This window comes from Canis lupus, chromosome 16, assembly GCF_048164855.1.
Source record: "Canis lupus baileyi chromosome 16, mCanLup2.hap1, whole genome shotgun sequence".
Taxonomy (NCBI): domain Eukaryota; kingdom Metazoa; phylum Chordata; class Mammalia; order Carnivora; family Canidae; genus Canis; species Canis lupus.
This window is the reverse complement of record NC_132853.1, coordinates 60322206-60340139: the sequence shown is the minus strand read 5'-3', so window position 1 is coordinate 60340139 and position 17934 is coordinate 60322206. Positions and strand designations below refer to the sequence as shown.

Below are 17934 nucleotides of genomic sequence, written 5' to 3'. Positions count from 1 at the left end.
GACTCACTTGACTTTCTTGCCGTCGCCCCGGGGGAGCTGGCCGCCGGGACGCAGGGCGGGCAGCAGGCTGGAGTACTTGCGCTTCCTCGGCCGGCCGGGCCCTCGGCGCGCGGGGCTGCGGGAGCTCTCGTCTCTCCTGCGGGTGCGGGGCAGCGCTCAGGGGCCGCGCCCACCCTCCCTCCCGACGGGCCCTGCCAAGGCCGCCTGGGGAGTTGGCCCTCATACTGGGGGCAGTTGCTCGGCCTGGCCGGACACCCTCTCGGCCCTCCTGCTGCCCCTGGGGCCGTCCCAGACCACAGCCTCCCGCCTGGCCTGGCACCCACGGTGGCTCCCGCCCCGCGGCAGCGCGCCCCACCCCGCGCCTGGCGGGCCGTACTCGTGGTCATGCCTGCGCTGCAGGCGCGCCAGCTCGCGCTGCTTCTCCTTGTAGCGCCGCTGCAGTTCCGCCAGCCGCACGCGCATCTCCACCTCCTGTGTGTCCAGCCGGTCGATGGCGGCCTTCAGGGGGCAGACCTGGGGGCGGGGTGGCAGCGGCCGTGAGCCCAGCTACAGGCCCGTGACGGGGCGGCCATCCGGGTGCTGGGGGTCCCCATGGGTTACAGCACTGGGCGCGACCAGGGCCCCCCACTCACGGGCTTGGTCTTCGGCGTCCAGGTGTCCTTGCGTTGCAGAATCTGCATGCGAGGCGTGAGCGCGGGAGCCCTGCAGGCGGCAGCGGCCGGTGGCGGGGCGGCGGCGGAGGGGCTGTCCAGGCCGGCAGCCTCTACCAGGGACCAGGCCGAGGCCAGCGTGGCCAGGCGCTGCAGGTCGAACGCCAGCACGTCCTCTTCCTCTGCAGGGGAAACGAGGGTCAGCGTGTGTGCAGGGGTGGGCACATACCGCCCCTCAAAGAGGCTCCCGATGTCAGCCCGCATCTCAGCGTGGCCTCCAGGCTGCCCTGCTCCCAAGAACTTGAGGACCAAGGACCAGGTGGGGTGGCCGGGAAGAGCGAGACGCCCACCTGAGCAGGCACCCAGCACCCCGCCTCTGCCCCGGGACGGTGGGCCAATGTCCCCCTTGGCTCCCGGGGGCCAGGCCAGCCGGGATGCACAGACCTAGGGGAGGCGCCCACACCGTTGACTAAAGGCAGGCGGCTTGAGATGCACACAAAGCGCCCATGTGCTTCCACCGCCCAGACCGAGGACACTGAGGGGAGACAGATGGTGCAGGGTCGGAGCCGAGCCAGTGGAGGGCAGCGTCCATCCAGGGAGAGGCCCGGGGCCCGGACTCAGGACAGGGCAGCAGCTGGCAAGGCACTGCCCCAGGACGGGACGGGGAGCCAGCCAGCGGGGGGGAGCCCCGTGGGGTCAGACGGGAGGCCTGGGGCTGAAGCTGTCGGTGAGCAGCGGTGACTCTGAGCAGAGCTGGGCTCCCTGGCTCCCTGGTGCAAGGCGCACACCTAGCACCCTGACCGCGGCTTCGCCCGCCGCCCCCCCGGGAAGGAATCGGGCCCCGCGGAGAGAGGACTGGTCCCAGGGACAGCGGAGGCGCGCGGTGGGCCAGGAAGGGTCAGAGGGTGACTGGGCCACAGCACACATGTGGGCGGAGGGGGATGGATCCGAGGACCCCATCATCAAACAGCAAGGAGGGTGATGACAGCCAACCAGGGAGAGTGGGAATCCAGGAGCCACGCGGGCGCCGAACAGCAGGAGAGCGCCCCGTGGGGAGACACCGCTAAGTGCCCAGGGGCACCTGTCCGGCCCGGCCGCAGGGACAGCGAGCCGCATCAACGGGGCCAGGCGGCAAGGTCGGTGCTGGCAGCACAAACCTCCGGACCCCGGTTCCCAGCTACGGCTGTGGGGGCCTCGGGCCACATGGCTGCTGTGTCGGAGGCACCCGGACGTGCGGGGGACACGGAGGCCGAGGGGCTTCCTCCTGCCCCTCGCACCAGGGCGGGGCATCCCAAAGCCCTAGTTCAGCTAGACGTTCCATGCGGTGTCCTATCCGTTGGGCTCACCGTGGTGGCCAAGAGCCCCCCGCACCCCCATTCCTCAGGCGAGGCCTGCCAAGGGGTCCCACGGGTGAGCCTGCGGGGGTGCACATGGGGAGATGGGCGGGGGGGCTCTTCTTGGCTTCCAACAACACACTGCATGGCTGTCTCATCCTGGGGGCTGTGCAGAGAGACAGCTCTCACAGCCCCACCCCAATGCCGAGGTGGGGGGACACCAGCTCCGTCCCTCGAAAGGCCTGGACCGGGGCTACCTGCTTGCAGGTGAGGATGGAGCCCCAGACTTCCCGCCACAGTCCTGCAGGGCAGGTGGGAGCTGGCAGGGCAGAGGGAGGTCAGCCGGCGGGGGAGGGGCGTGGGGGTCAGCAGAGCAGTCCGGGGGGGGCGGGGGGGGGGCCCGGGCGCAGGGTGGGATCTTGGCTCAGCCCATCAGCTGGTTCCAGGCTGACTCAGGAAAAAGGGCAGCCGCACTCTGGGAGGGACAGGGCCTGGACTTCCCAAAATTTCAGGGTGGACGGGAGGCTCAGTGGCTCCCCCAAGGGTGGACTGTTCTGGGGTGCCTCAGGGCTGGGCCCCTGCGCGCAGGCCTCACCATCCAGGCTGGACAGACACAGGGTCTGACCACCAGCGCCTTTGCTGCCCCAGGGTTCAGTCTGGGGCCCCCAGTCCCTGCATCTGGTATGGAGGCCTGGGGCGGGGCAGGTGGGGTCCTGCAGCCGAGGCCTGCGGGGTGGGGCCTGAGGGGGTCTGAGCACCCAGGCTGCTGATGGTGCCCATGAGCCAGTGGCTTTGGGTTTGAGCACCTGCTCCACCGCAGCCCAGCTGCCAATCCCCACTGCCATTCACCAAACACCATGCCCGGCCTAGGGGGAGTTCAGGAGGTCCCCTCTGGGGAGGAGGGGGCAGGAGGAGACAGATTCCCCCTGTGAATCTTCTGCTCATCTGAGAACACAGCTAATCTCCTAATTCATTTCAGGGACCATGTTCCCTGACCTTATAGGGAACAGGTCTGAATCCCAGAGAATGTGCAGACTGGCCAATTAACTGGGACAGGGGAGGTGGGGTCTGGGGGCTCCAGGAGGGGAGAGGAGGGTGGGGTCTGGGGGCTCCAGGAGGGGAGGGTGGAGTCTGGGGGCCCCAGAAGGGGAGGGGAGGTGGGGTCCCAGGAGGGGAGGGGAAGGCGGGGGTCTGGGGGCCCCAGGAGGGCAGGTGGGGTGGAGACCTGGCCTTGGTATCTCCCTTGGTCCATGCACCCGGGTGACTGGGGCGCCTGGCCCGGCCGCAGCTGCACACCCACACGGGGACACACGTGGTCTCCACGTGAGCGTTCATTCAATGGACGGGCGCCGGTCCAGCAGGCATTCACATGCACAGACTGGGTGGCCACACACACGGCGCCCGGCATCCGCTCGGCACACTGTGCCAGCCACGCTCACGTGGTGGCTCCGGGCGGCACAGGCCCTGTCCCGGGCGCCCCTGCCTCACCTACAGCCCCCAGCCCTCTGTGAGCCCCTCCTAGGGGTCCAGCTGGGAGCCCGCATGGACGTGCTCCCCAGCAAACTCCCCTTGGCCCGGCGGTGGGCCCGTCCAGGGGGACGGGAGGAGAGTGACACAGAAGCCTCTGGGGAAAGTAACTTTTTGATAACATTTGCTTGATGTCCAAACAGCACAAAAGGCGCCGGTGACGGGCAGCAGAGAGCTTTATGCATCAGGGAAACAAGTGGGCAAGCCCAGAGAACTTCCTTGGGTTCTTTCTATAAATATCAGTGAGCACAATGCCTGGCAGGGGCGATCCCCCCAGGAAGGAGTCTCCTCGAGGCCCTCTGGGGTTACTGCTCGGGCAGGGGGAGGGTCCCCCGTGGGGTGGCACCAGCCCTGTGCCTGCGCCCCGGGGCTTTTCCGGATGCTGGGAGCACAGGAGCCTCTCGGCCTGCAGGTCCCCAGGTGGCAATGACCAGCACCCGGCCCCCGGCCCCGGTGAAGCTGCGGGCGACGAGGGGGTCCAAGGCCCGGGGAGTGCTGATCGGCCTCAGGCCACCTCCCCTGGGCCCGGGGGGGGGGGGGGTGGGCAGGAGCGGAGGCAGGCCTGCACACCCTGACGGGGGCGTAAACCTTCCTCCCCGTTAGCCACCTCGTCCCCCGAAGGCCTGGGCATCATTGTACGTGAGAGGAAGATGGCCAGGCCACTGGCCCTGAGTCCCCCACAGGGCAGTGTGGACGTGGCGACCACGGCAGCTACGCCCTACTAGAGGCCACCCCCAGCAGCCAAGGGCCCTGCCCCCACCAACAGGGCCACAGATGGGGCTGCGTGGATAACAGCCCAAGCCCATGGACAGACCCCCGCGTGCCTCCGGGGCCCCAGGGGGTTCACGGAGGGCTGCGTGGGGCTCACCTGGCAAGGCCGGCTCCCTCCTCTGCTGCTGGATCTCCAGGTCAGCCAGCTCACTGAGCAGGGCAATCCCGTGAATCCCTGAGCTGCAGGGCGGAGGGGCGGTGCGCGGGAGCCCCGGGGCAGTGGCACAGGCTGGGTCCAGCGGGCTGGTGCCTGGCAGGTCCCCCAGGTCGATGGTGGCTGCCACCAGGGCATCCAGGCCCAGGAGCACCCTGGGCAGGTGGCTGGTCTTGGAAGCTGAGCCCCCGGCCTCGGCCTCCTCCAGCTTGTCCTCCCGATACTCGGCCCCCTCCTCCGGCTCTCCTTCCCTGGGGGGCTGCTGCTTGCCTGGCCTGGCCTCCTCCAGGCCGCCTGGGCTCCTCTGCTGCTGCAGGGCCTGGGGGCCCGCCCCCGACGAGGGCCCTGGCCCCACCTCCCCACCCCCCTCCGCCGTAGCCCTCTCCTCTGCAGCCCCTCCCTGAGTAGAACGAGCCTGGCCAATGGCCTCGGGGGCCCCTCCCTCGAGGAGGGCCCCACATGGCAGTTCTCGAAGCCCCTCCAGCGGGCTGGGGTCTGCTGCCTTCCCCAGGGGTCCCCGCTCGGCAGGGTGGGGGGTGGCGGCAAGGTCCTGGGTGGCCTCCTGGGCCCCGGAGGGCAACCCTGGCTCCTGCGGGCTCTTGGGGCTTCGGGGGGGCAGCTCCCCGGGAGGGAACGTCCTCACTGGCTCAGGCTGGACCCTAGGGGCTGCAGTTTGCATAGTTTTGGGGTCCAAGAGGTCAGAAGAGTGCACGTCGGGGGACATGGAGAAGCCCGAGCTGGTCATGGCAGGGCAGGTGTATCCAGCAGGCAGGTCTGTGAAAGAGCAGGTGTGTCAGGAGGGGGCAGCTGGGGGCACAGGTGGCCCTGTTCTGGATGGGGAGACAGGGGCCTCAGATCCCTGGCTCACACCCGGGGTCCCCAGCCAGCCCTCTGCCCTCACTTTTGGAACAGGTGACATAGGAGCAGCAGAGGGGAGCGCCCCAGTGCAGGGGAAGGGGTTCCCCGGACCCAGGACCTCGGCCCCCAGCCCAGCCTGGGCTGCTCTCCCTGGCCGGCGGGGGCCCCAGGGTGTTCAGGGGCCGTCTGTGGCATAGTGTGGCATGGCTAACCGGAGGTGGGGTTCAGATAAGGCATCGGGGGCTCTCCCTGAACCAGAAGGAGCATGCACCCTGTAAACTGCAATTTAAAAATAATCAAGAAAAAAACCCAGCAGACCACTCCACCAAAAACAAAAACACCCCCACCCCCTAAATGCCATCTCTGCTACCAGTTCCCTTCCAGTGGAACTGGGGTGGTTTCATATGCACCACACGGCTTTGCCGCGTGAACCTGCAGCCTCTGGCAGGGGGCCCGTCGGCCGTGGGGGCGTGGGCGGCGGAGGCAGAGCCGGGACCTGGGGAGCAGGTGGCGGGGACCCTGAGGGCTTCCCCCACGGCCTGGCCAGGACTGTGGATGGGGACGGACAGCAAGGACGTGGGCAGCCCCGCGCTGCCCACACTCACCTGGTTCCAACGCACTGAGGTCGGCTCCGGCCCGCCGGCCCTCCCCGCTCTTGTCCTCGGAGCCGGGCAGCCTGGAGCCGGGCCCGGGGCTGCCAGAGGGGCAGACGGATAAAGTGCACGGGGCGCTGGGACGTGGTGGCGTCGGGGGGCAGCCGGGGGGGGGCCTCGGGGTCGGTGAGTGGCAGCAAGGGGACAGCTTGGCAGGGCCTACGGTGGCGGGTGAGGGGGTGCCCTTGGCTGTGGGGGTTAAGGCAACTGGCTTGTGGGTGGACTTCAGGGTCTTCTCCTGGACGGGCTCCTCCAGTTCCGGGTGGTGATCCTCGGGCTTCCGCTGTCAGGGTGAGGGAGAGGCTCAGCCGGCCGGCCCCTGCTCAGGGCATCCCACGGTGGGGGGGCTCCTGGGCCAGGCCAGGCTGCAGCGGGGCATGGGGAGCATGCCCCGGATCCCAGCTGGCTGCGGCCTGGGGGGTACCTGGACGGGGCCTGCCCGTTGCTGCTGCTGTTGCTGCTGCTGCTTCTGCTGCAGGGCATAGAGCTCTTGCTGCCGCAGGAGCTGGGACCGGGAGTACACGGGGAGCTGGCCTGGGTGCTGCACGTGGGAGGCGGGGCCCCGGCTCCCATACATGGGCGGCCACAGCGAGGCCTGGTCCATGACGTCAGCTGCGGACAAGGCCAGAGGAGCCGTCAGACCCAGTGAGGACCCCAGCGAGGACGGGGACCCCAGCCCTGACCCCAGGGCCAGCCTCGCTGCCCCGATCCCTCCCTCAGACCCACTTCTGACACCCCAGCCACAGGAGGCTCTTACCAAGCGCGTGGGGGGTGGTATGGGGTGTGGGCTCTGAGGGCAGGATGACCAGCTGTGCAGGGCTGTCCTGGGACAGGGGGAAGACCGAGGGCATGGAGCCGGGGACGGAGGTGGTGAAGCCTGGGGGCAGGTTCTGGTGCAGGGCGGGGTGCCCAAGGCCTGGGGACATGGGGCACAGCAGTAAGGCAGTGTGTGGACCCGTGCTCCTGGGCCCCCCGCGCCAGGCTGAGGGGGGTCAGCCAGGGAGGGTGCCCTGCCCCATGCCCACTGGCAGCCCCCCTGCGCGCGGAGCACTGACCGTAGGAATGTCCCCCCATCCATAAGGAGGGGCTGCGGGTGCGGGGCAGCCAGGGAGGGTGGGCAGGGTGCGCGTGGGAGGCCGGGTCCCCGCCCAGCTGGCTGCTTTGCAGGGAGGAGCCGCTGGCGATCATGAGATGAGGGGCCAGGTCTCCAGGGCAGCTGCCCGGGGGGTGGATCCGGGCAAACTCCAGGCGGTCTTTGTTGTCTCTGTGCATCACGGGGGTGGAGGGGGCTCAGCTCGGCCGCCCGGCCGCCCACCCACCTCCCCGACCCTGGCCTGTCCACACCAGCCCTGGAAGGAGAGGGGCCTGCAGGGTCTCGGGGATGCCCCGGGGTCAGGCAGGCCTCTGTGGTGGGGATGCCCGCCCAGCAGCGGCCCTGACAGCAGAGGCAAAGTCCGCAGAGCACCCCTGACCCCGACACCAGCACAAACCCCAGCAACCCCCAGGGGTCGGGGGGCACAGCGCCGCCCAGGTGAGTCCACAAAGCCTGATGTCCCGGCCACTTCATCCCACACGGCCAAGCCCCGATGGCCGGAGCTCCCTCTTCTTACTGCAGCAGCAGATCCCGGCCGGTGAGCCCTAGGCGCTCCTCAGACAGACGTGCCCTCTCCTCCTCGGCCTCCAGGTCCAGCGTGTGGGTGGCACGGGGCGGACCGCCTGCTACATGGTAGGGGATGAAGGGATGGGGGTTGGGATAACCGGGAGCCCGCGGGGATGGCGAGCAGGGGCCTTGCTCTGAGCCAAGGGGGCTGATGGCCCGAGGGAGGGTCTCCTGCCCTGTGGGCCGTGGGGGTCCTGCCGAAGACAGGTGTGGGGGATCCGTGGCTTCAAGGGATAGGGGGCGGGCAGGTCAGGACCGCGCACGTGGGGAGAGCCTGGTCCCGGCAAACGCCAGACGGGCACCCGAGGGTGGGCAGGCTGCACTCCCCACCCCTTCCCTGCAGAGAGGCCTACCTTTGAAGGCAGGGGCTGCACGGCCCTGGCGTCCGGCGTTGGTGCCATAGGCCGTCTCCGGCCGGCTCACCGGGTCCTTCTGCCGGGACAAGGCCACCGCGATGCCCACGGGTGGCTGCCTCACTTCCGCGTCACTGTGCGGGGTGTCATGCTCCCGGCTTCGGGCGCAGTCGGGCCTCTCTGCCTCACTGGGGACCTGGGCTGGGCCCTTGGACGCTGGGAACTTCATATCCTGCTGGGCACAGCTGGCCTTGAGGCTGCCCAGGCCCACGAAGGGCGCCTTCTGCCCAACGACCAGGGCCTGGTTGCTGTACTTGAGCAGGTTCTTCATGGCTGAGACCTCATCAGGGGGCGCGGGCAGGTCCTGCGGCAGGAGGGCGGCCTGCTGCAGGCTGCCGCTGAAGGGGTCCAGGTAGGCGCCACCCTTGCGCTCCTCGCCAATGGCCATGGCGGTGCCCTGGCCTGACTGGATGCTCCACGGGGGCAGGTGGGGCCCGCCGTAGCCCAGAGACGCCAGCTCCAGGGACTTGCGCTTGGCTTCAGACCCGCCGCCCCCGGGCTCCACCTCGGGGGTCGCCAAGTGCTGCTGATGCCGGATCCGGGCCACCTTCTGCGCCCCAGGGGGACCCGAGGGTGTCTCCTTGCTGGCGGTTTTATCTAAAGTGCAGCAGGCCTGGGTGACCTTCCCACCCAGCGGGTCCTGGTGACTCGGCCGGGCACAGTCCTGCGAGTGGCCGGGCAGCTCGAAGTAGCCGCTTTTGTCCAGACCGCCTTTGGGGAGCCCGGAGAAGGAGGTCTCGGGGCCCGAGCTGTTGAGATACTCCAGGCCCTTCAGCCGGGGGTTGAGGGTGGCCTCGAAGCCACCAGGCCGCCGCTCGCCCTTGCCCTCGGCCTTCAGGTGGGCATAGGAGACCCCGTAGGGCACGGTGTGCTCGGGGGCCAGGGCCGCATCCAGGTGCCGGTCCGTGCCCTCACCCGCCACGGCACACGCCTCGGCGGCCTGGAAGGGGCGGCTCTTGTCGGCCAGGTGTCCCACGGAAGGCACGAAGGTGGGCCCGCTGGCCTTCAGGTCCCGGGGGACTTTGTCCTGCAGCGGGCACAACCCGTCCGGGCCCGCGTGCAGCTGCAAGCAGGGGAAGGAGCTGGCGGCTGTGCTGAGGGGCGGGGGCGGCCCGGCGGGCAGGCCGGACGGCACCGTGTAGGCCACGGCGTGGTGCAGCATCTGCCGCCGCTCCAGGCACTCGCTGAAGGCCGGCCCGGGCTCCGCGGGCCCCGCCGCCTCCTTGGAGCAGCGCCCCGGGGCCGCGCCGCCCACGCCGGGCCGCACCAGCACGCCGCCCGCGCAGCTGGCCAGCGCCGCCTTGCCCATCTCGCCGTTGAGCACCTTCGTGTTGAGGAGGCAGGAGGCCAGGTGCTTGGGGCGGCCCTCGCAGGCTCCCCGGGGTGCGGCGCCGCCCTCCCTGCAGTGGCCGTCGGCCGGCATGGGCAGCACGGGCTTGTGCCGCTCCTTGCCGCCCTCGTCCTCGGCCGCCGGCCTCTCCTTGCCGTCCGCCGCCTTGCCGGCCTTCTCTCTGCCCAGGAGGAAGCGGTCGAAGTCCTTGGCGCCCTTCTGCAGGGGGCCGGCCTCGCCTCGGTCCCGGCTGCAGGAGCCGATGGGGTGGCCGGGGGCGGCCCGGGCCACGCTGGGGAAGTTGTGGTTGGCAGGCAGGAGGGTGGGCTGCGGGGGCAGGTAGAAGTTATCTGCGTGCGAGAGAACCGAGGTCACTGGCGGGCCGGGGCGGCCGGAGAGGTCCGCCTCCCCCGTGACACGCGCCCAGGAGCCCGTCCACGTGGCCAGCCACCGGGGCCCCGAGGTTACCCGCTCCGGGAGGTTTACCCGCGACGTCACGTGCACCGTCAGCATGTGGCCTGGCTCACATCCCACCGTGCAACCCCAACACCACCCGTCCCCAGAACTCTAGCATCGTTCCAACGGAAGCTCCGCGCCCAGTAGACATTAAGTCATCGCCCCCCCCCCGGAAAGTTCTGACTGTGTGCAGCTCCCAGGGGAGCCCCCGCCCTGCGCCTCGGTGGTTGGGGGAGGGCAGGCGGGACAGGTGGCCGCGTGCACTGACCAGCACGGGAGCTGGAGGTCTGGGGCAGTGAGTCCTCTCCCCCACCCCGGCCCCCCGCCACGCGGGGCAGGATGCTGGCTGGCAAAGCGGGCGGTGGCGCCCACGATGTGCGGCCAGACACCGTGATACCCGGGGCGCTGCGGGAGAGCCCGGTGATGGGGGCCAGGCGCTGAGGGCCGCACCTGACCAGGCCCCGGGAAGTGCTGAGACAACCTCAGGAGACAGTGAGCCACGCCTGAGGATGGGTGGGTGTGGAGGCCCCACGGAGGCCCCCAGCTGCCCTGCGTGGTAATGGGGCCCTCGGGCTGGGGCTCCAGCGACGGCGGCACAGAGAAGCAAGAGGAAGCGGCCCCAGTGGGCAGCCCCTATGCCGAGCCCATCGGCTCCCCACGTCCCTGAAGCTCTGGGCCCCTCCCAGCGGGTGGGTGGTGGGTGTACCCCCAGCTTCCCCAGATGGGCCCAGCCTGGGGCAAGCCCTTCTCCGGACGGCCCCGGGACGCCCACTGCTCCCAAAGCTAGGGCGGGGTTCCCGTGTCTGGGGCCCTGGGGGCCACCCCCCGACGCCCAGCTGGGGTGGCAGACGGGCTGCGTGAGGGCCTGGAGCCCAGAGGGGCACGCGGCGGGGAACAAAGGAACATTTGGAACTTGTAAAACCGTCCTCAGCCGCGTAAGTTCCTCATCAATTTCCTGCTAATTAAAACAAGGGGGAAGAGGGGATCCTGGGTGAACCCTAATTAGCTGGGTTTCCGAAACCCAAATGTTCTTGGATGGGACCCCACCGCAACACGGAACTACAAGGCCGCCAGTGACCCCCAGCCCCCCGGCTGCAGGCGGGCTCCGTTGCTGCTTCACCCGGTTGGGTTCTCACCCCTGACAAACGCTGTCAGAGCGGCTGCATGCGCGGGCGTTTGGGGGGGCTCAGCCTGTGGCCTGGGGGCGGCTGTCCGCTGGGCAGCAGGGGGGCGGGGGGCTTCTCAGCCGCAGGCGCAGTCCTGTCGGCAGCGGCCCGGGCGCCGGTCCTGGGCTGGGTCAAGGCCAGGGCTCTCGGCTGCCCGACCAGGCCCAGGGGTGCAAGACACAGCAGGGGGGCAGGCTGGTTGGGAGAGAGGGCTGGAGGACGTGCTGGTCGTCGGCTCACCCCCAAAACCGCCTCGCTGGGGTCCCCCTCCTTCCTGGAGACCCCTCTGATCTGACCACTACCTCCCGAAGCCCTGCCTAGTGTCCTGTCCACGGCCCAAGCCCCGCGGGTGCTTTGTGGGCTCCCCCTCTGCCCCCACAGAGAGTCTCTGCCTCAGGGCTCCTTGGGGCTCCCCTGAGCTGCGTCTGCCCTCACGACCCTCCTCACCCAGGGCAGCTCCGTGCCCCCTGGCCCTGACCCCCACCAGGTGTGTCTGGATGGTGTGTCCCCTCCCACAGCCTGGCCTCGGGTGCAGGTCATCTGGGACCTCTCGACCCTCGTGTCCCCTCCACACTCTCCATGGGGCCCCGTGTCCCAATTCAGTCCCCCTCCCAACAGCCTCCCTGCCCGTCTCCCAGGAGCCACCCCAGAGAGACCTTTCTAAAACCCAAATGAGATGTCGCTCCACCCAGGAAAGGTCGGTGAGAAGGGGGGGCGGGTACTAAGGCCTCCAGGAACTCCCCGCGCCTGTCCCATCTCCAGGCGGCTGCACCCCCTGGGCTCCTGGATGGGCTCCACGCCCCGGAGGCTGGGCCTCTGCACGAGAGAGTGTGCACGAGAGAGCACGCACGTGCATACATCTTCATCCCTGCTTCTCTCGAGCAAATGACCTCAGCACCCTTCTCCGAGGACACCTCCTGGAGGCCCTGTCCGCCGGGACACATCGCTGCCCCCACGCCGCCTGCAGCCCTGTCTGACCTGAAGCCCCGAGGTGCAGTGGGGGCCTCCCCGACCCCTGCCCGGCGGCATCTTCCCTCGGAGCTGCCCAGGCAGTCGGGGACAGCAGTCAGGTGTGCGGGGCAAGGCTAGGCACTGGGGGAGCTGGGCGCCACCTCTCGGGGCCGCGGTTACTGGAGGTGCTTCCGCTGCCGCCGGAGAGGTCCAAGCAGCGTGGCTGTGTCTTCGGCGTGCTCACCTGGCCCCAGCACATAACCTGCCTCTTGGCCACGTGCTGGGAGTTTCCGTCCTCCTAGAGCCTGAGAAGCAGGCTCAGTCTCCCCCAGTCCCTACCCTGCTGTGACCTGAGACCCGCGGGGAGGCCTGCCCAGGCTGGCTGCCATGACGCAGCGCCCCCGAAGCACCCCGCCCTGCCCAGCCCCACCCTCCAGGATGCCCCTGCGCCCCAGACCCCAGCGCAGCCCCAAGCCAGCACTTGCCTTTTTGGGTTCCATAGAAACGATGTTGCCCATAGAGAACATTGCTGTTTCCATGGTGATCCAAGTGGCTCATGGGTAGAAAGGTGGATGCCAGACTCCCCGAAAATCTGGGGTACCCTGGAGCTGGGGAAGCAAGGGGACTGGCTGCAGAGGCACCTCTGAGGCCCAGGCCCACAGCCGCCCAGACCCCGGGGAGGTGGGACGCAGCGGGCGGCCCCGGAGCGATGCCCCGCAGAGCCTGGTGTGCAGCCCGCCGGTGGGAACCCATCAATACATCATATTAACTCTGACTCGACTAACACCATCCCTCTGGTGCGGCACAAATTGAATTGCTGATGGGCTGGGAGAGGGGAGGACGGAGGATGGAGGAGGGGGCCTGTGGTCCCCCCAGCAGCACTCGGCGCGGGAGCTCCAAGGCAGGGCAACAAAGCGGCTCTGGGAGGATGGGGACGTCGCAGACGCACACGCTGGACAGAGGCCCTGGCGGCATGGGCTCCACCCCAGCCAGGACAGCCGGGGCCAGATGCCACCCTGGCCTGCATCACCCAGCAGGCACCCGGGTGACTGGGCAGCCCCGTCCTGCTGGAGGCTGCAGGCGGCGTGGCTCCGCACTGGCCGGGCCTCCTCGGTGCCTGAGATCTGCAGGGCGAGCTGGCCCCCGGCCCGAGACCCTCCCTGGAGCCTCTGAGTCATGCCAGGCCAGCCCTTCTCTGTCCCTCTGGGGGCCTGGCCCTGCCCAACACAGGGACGCCAGCCACCTGGGACACACACGCTGCCCCAGAAGGGATGGACACACGGCGTCCGGGCCGGCCGCAGGGCCCCCAGCCACCTGAAGGAGGCCCTTCGTGCTGGTCCTTCCGACCCGGCCCCGCAGGGAGGGCAGGAGGTGGCACCCAGAGCCGGGGCAGCCGGGGAGCCAGCGGGGCTGTGGCGGGCAGGACGCAGTCTCACTGCAAGACGCGTGCGTTGAGCTAATGCCCTCAACTTTCTCTCCACGGAGAACGGGCTCTGTAGGAGTTTCTCTTGGGGGCCCCACGACTGTCCCAAGAGCGACCGGCCCCTGGGCGCAGCCTCCCATCCTTCTGGGCGGCCTTGGCTGTGAAGAGGGAGCAGCAATCCAGGGGTTTCCCCAGGGAGCGGCGGCCACAGGGACGGGGACAGGGAGGCGCTCGTGCAGGGCCCCGCACAGCAGTCCTGGGAGGGGAGCGAGGCCAGGCCCAGTCCCAAGGCCAGCGTGGGAGGGCCTGTCACAGCCGAGCCGGGAGCCACAGGCCGGGGGGCAGGGGCACAAGCACCCCCTCGCAGGGGGTCACAGCGGGGTCCTGACAAGCCCTGAAGCAGAGAGCTCCGTTCCATCCTGCTCAGTAACCGTTCTGCACACTCCGTTTACGACAGAAGCAAACATTCCTGTGAGCTGGTGAGCATCCCAAGGGGAACGGTGCTGCAGAAGGGGCAGGGTCAGCACCACAGGTCGGGCCTGCCCCCCGCCCCCCCGTCCCCCCCTCCCGTCCTCCGAGGGCCTGGGGTGTTGGCTCATGGCCTGAGACTGGCCTGCCTGGACGCCGAGGCGGCCCGTGGGTGGGGTGGAGCGGTGGGGCCTGGGCTCGCTCTCAGCGCTGGGGGGCGGCTGCAGGTGCGTGGGGGAGCCTGGAGCCCACTGGAAGCATCAGGGGCCGGGGAGGCTAAGGGGGGAACCACCATGGGGAACTCAGCTCAGAGGTCAAGAACGGAGCTACGGGGGCAAAGCTTGGCACGCGGCCTCAGCGGCGAGCGGGGGGCACCCCGGGGTCCCTCAGGAGCAGGCTGCCATTCAGACCCTAGGATGCCGTCTGATGTTCCCTGGCCCAGCGGGTGGGCGGTGAAGCAGCGAGTTCCTCCCCGAGAGGTGAGCAACGCAGGACGTGTCCCGGGTCCCACGGGCTCCTAGGAACCCCATGTGGGGGCCCCAGAGGGCCCGAGATGCCTCCCCGTGCAGGGCTCACATCCCCGGGCACCTCGGAGGGCTCGGAGGGCTCGGGAAAGGTGCCAGGCACCACCCGGCCCGTCCCCCTGCAGCCCCTCCTGCTGAGGGCAGGGCTGGGTCCGCAGAGCCTGGCCAACTGGCCTGGTTTGTGTGCGGAGACGCATCTGGAACAGCTGCTGCCTAGATTAAACTCAGCTCCTGGAAGACTTGACAAAAGCTGAGAGCCGGACGGGGCCGGGAGCCGCCGGGTGGGGGGGCCGAGGCCTGTGTGTGCTGGGGGGGCTAAACCGCCACAGCTGTCCCCTTTTAATTGGCTGCTGTTAAATGTTTTACGGGGCCTCGTTTTGGTAAACAGAAGTCTGTAAATTCCTCCTTCCCAGAACCCGTTTCCCGGGCGTGGACGCCCCCCTCCTGCCGTGACCCCTCGGGAGGTCCGGGCCCGCCGCCCACCCGCCCCCTTGGGGGTTAGGCCTTCAGCACCCGGCCGGGTCGGGGGGGCAGTGTCAGGGTGCCGGCTCGGCGTGTCCCTGTCCTGTTCCTGAACCTGTGATGGTGGCCTGGGTCTGCTGGGGGCGCAGGGGGCCCCTGCCCAACCCGAGGCCCCACCCTCGGAGACCTCAGACAGGAATACGGGCTGAGGGGAGGAAGCTGGGGACAGATGAGAAGGAAGCAGCAGAAAGGGCATGGGCCGGGGTGGGGGAGGAAGGGGATGGGGGGCCTCCCCACCCAGACACAAAAAGATCCCTTCCTCTCTGAACTGAATAAAAAATGATTTTACGAACCGCAGCAGCTGTTCTGAGCCAGGGCTGCCAGGGCCAGGACCCGAGGCCGGGTGCTCGAGGGGCGATGGCGTGGTGGCTGTGGGGCTGGAGCCGTGGCGGGGGGCAGCTGGACACCCAGGGACCCGGGCCCAGAGCCCCTCCCCAGACCCTGGAGGTTACTGTGCCCGCCCGAAGTGACAGGTGGCAAGTGTGCGTAAAGCAACGGCCAACGGTGGGGAGGCTAGGCTGTCCCTGGGCTCCCGCTGCCCTGACGGCCCCGGAGGGCCTGGCCCAGCTGCGAAGAGGGGCCCCGGGCCTCAGTGGACATTTCACCGTGGACACCCTGTGAGTTGCCAGGAGACTCAGGCTAATCCCATGACATAAGTGACAAGAGGGGACAAAGGGTCTACGCCATCACCCGATGGCTGGGATGAACAGTCAGGGGCTGGGCAGGAGCAGCACCACCGGGTCCCTGGGCCGCTGGGCAGCAAGCTGACCACACAGAGCAACCCCTCCTGGCATCCTCTGGGCCTGTGCTGGCTGCCCGGGAAGGTCAGGGGTGCAGGTGGGAATGTGGGCAGCAGGAGACGAGGCAGTGGGCAGCCCTGCCCAGCCAGGGGACAGGGGGGACAGGAAGAAAGGCAGGGGCACCCTACAGGGGACATAGCCTCGAAGACGGGCGCATTGGAGGGAGGGGCTTCTCCCGACACCGCAGTGAGGACGTGGGTGCCTGCAAGGGTCCTGCTGCAAGCCTCCCAGCCACAGAGGAAGGAGGGGCGGGCCCGCAGCCACTCGGGGCCCCCTGCACCCCATGTGTGCCCTCCACCCAGCCCGCGGCACCTCCCCGCTCCGGGTCTCCCTGCCGTACTCCCCCACCGCCCCGGGCCAGACCCTCCCAGGGACCACCCTCCTGGGGGGCGCTGGGCACTGTCCTGGGGCTCTCAGGAGCCCAGGGCTGGGGGTGGGGAGTGCCCAGCCAGAGGACCCCAGCCCAGGCCCACAGCCCACGGCGCTCGGTGAGCGCTTCTGGAGGCTCCATCCCAGCACCGCTCCCCGAAGCAGCTCTCCACTGCGTGGCCACAGGGCCGGCGGGGCACAGGGGGCAGGCTCTGAGGACCTCGACGGCCCGACGGCCCGTCTGACCAATCAAGGCCCCGTGTCCTCGGGGCCAGGCCCAGTCTTGGGGCTTCAGCAAGGGTCAGACCCTCCAGACGGAGCCCCCGCAGGCCCCCCCACGCCTGCTGGCCCTGACGGGTCCCACGATGACCCACGGAGGCCCCTAGGAGGAGCGGCCCTGGACCAATGGCCCCCGCCCCTGGCTCTCCTGCGTGAAGCCCCTGCCAGGAGGTCAGGGGGGTCACTGTGACACACGAGTCTACTCAGTGGTAGTGACCACCGGGTGCTGGGTTAGGAGAGGTCCTGGGGCTGCGTCCCCGTGCAGCCCTGCGTGACTGACTAATCACGTCTGCCCCGGGAAGGGGAGGGCCGGGCGGCCGGCGGGCAGGACCTGCGCATCCCTGGGCTAGCCTCCGCCGGGAGCCTCCTTGGCCCCAGCCCCCTCCCCGTGTCCTCCCTGGCCCTGTCCGTAGGCCCCTCACACCTGGTGGTTAGACCCCGGGTGTCCAGGCTGGGCTTTCAGGGTGCAGCTCCCAGGACCGCCCCCGAGCGCTGGGGGGAGCCGAGTGAGCCCTCCTGTGGGAGGGGGTGCCCTCGCTTCAGCCTCCTGCAGCTGGGCACATGGTGGCCCTTTCAGTGCACCTGCCAAGCCGTGGGTCACGATGCCCCATGCACACATGCCGCCCCCACCGCCCAGGGCGCAGGCGCAGAGCAGGGCTGAGGCCCGGGGGATGGGGCCAGGCTCCGGCCAGGGGGTCCAGGCACCTCGTGGACAGTCCCGGACTCCTGGCACGCGCTCGCGGGGAGGAGTGAGGCCCGGGCTGCCCAGAACGCAGAAGCCGCAGGCCTCTTGCCGGGAAAGGCAATAGAACCTCAGAGCTGAGAGCTGGGGGGCAAACCAGCGTGACCCCCAAGACCTTCACTGACATCCCACAGCGCACCTGTGGCTACTAGGAAGCTCTGTGCCAGGGGCCGCCACCTGCTGGTCATTGGGCCTGGGCGATCCTGGGGCTCTGGGGTCACAAGCCGGGCTGCAGACGGGCCTGGGAGGTGACACAGGGACCTCTCCCTGGCCCAGACTCGCTCCCGCTGCAGACGTCAGCCCAGGACGGCACCAAGGGCCCTGGAGCAGTGGGCAGCTGCTCCGGGGGACAGGCCAGCGGGGAGTGGCCGTGCTCAAGGAGGCCCCCGCCCGGCACCTGCTGGCCAGGAGGCAGCGCTCCAACCGTGTCACACAGGGTCGGGGGCTCTTCTGTAAGGGCGGCGGGCACACAGAGTAAGCAAGGCTGCGAGGGGTGCTGGTGAGGCCAAGCTGCCACGGCTCCCGAGCCCTGCAGATGACCTCACAAGGTGTAGGGCTTTGGGCCTGGGCCAGCACGGCCCTGACTCCCCACGGCCACCTGGGTGCGGGCAGAGGCCTTGCTGCGGGCACCCCGGCCTGGGTGCCAAGGGGGCCCCAACACCGACCAAGAGCCTGGCTGATGGTCTGGCACGGGGACCAGCAAGAGCTGGAAAGGGGGTACCTCCCCCCGACACGAGGGAGGTGGAGGGAGACAGGGTTTCAGGGACGCGTCCTGGGGCAGCTGGAAGGGGAGGAGTGGACAGCCTCCCGGTCAGGAGCTCTGGAATGGAAGCCACCCTTCCTCTGCCCTATGAAACGGGGTGAAGAGCCGCCCAGTACCCTGG

General features: G+C 69.4%; 1 protein-coding gene across 2 annotated transcripts in view; it reads right to left on the bottom strand.

Annotated features, from left to right (window-relative positions):
- BAHCC1 (BAH domain and coiled-coil containing 1) overlaps positions 1 to 17934 on the bottom strand; it is a 55647-nt gene that overhangs the window by 11736 nt on the left and 25977 nt on the right. Inside the window, exons 3-13 of one of the 2 annotated variants that reach the window (XM_072781957.1) lie at positions 12409 to 12531; positions 7961 to 9700; positions 7558 to 7666; positions 7003 to 7211; positions 6705 to 6863; positions 6372 to 6559; positions 5900 to 6230; positions 4380 to 5210; positions 633 to 832; positions 377 to 513; positions 8 to 136 (exon numbers count right to left, since the gene is read on the bottom strand). In XM_072781957.1, the coding sequence (XP_072638058.1) occupies positions 8 to 136; positions 377 to 513; positions 633 to 832; positions 4380 to 5210; positions 5900 to 6230; positions 6372 to 6559; positions 6705 to 6863; positions 7003 to 7211; positions 7558 to 7666; positions 7961 to 9700; positions 12409 to 12531 (4156 nt within the window). The remainder of the gene's footprint in view (positions 1 to 7; positions 137 to 376; positions 514 to 632; positions 833 to 4379; positions 5211 to 5899; positions 6231 to 6371; positions 6560 to 6704; positions 6864 to 7002; positions 7212 to 7557; positions 7667 to 7960; positions 9701 to 12408; positions 12532 to 17934) is intronic. The other variant, XM_072781958.1, reaches the window with a different exon arrangement.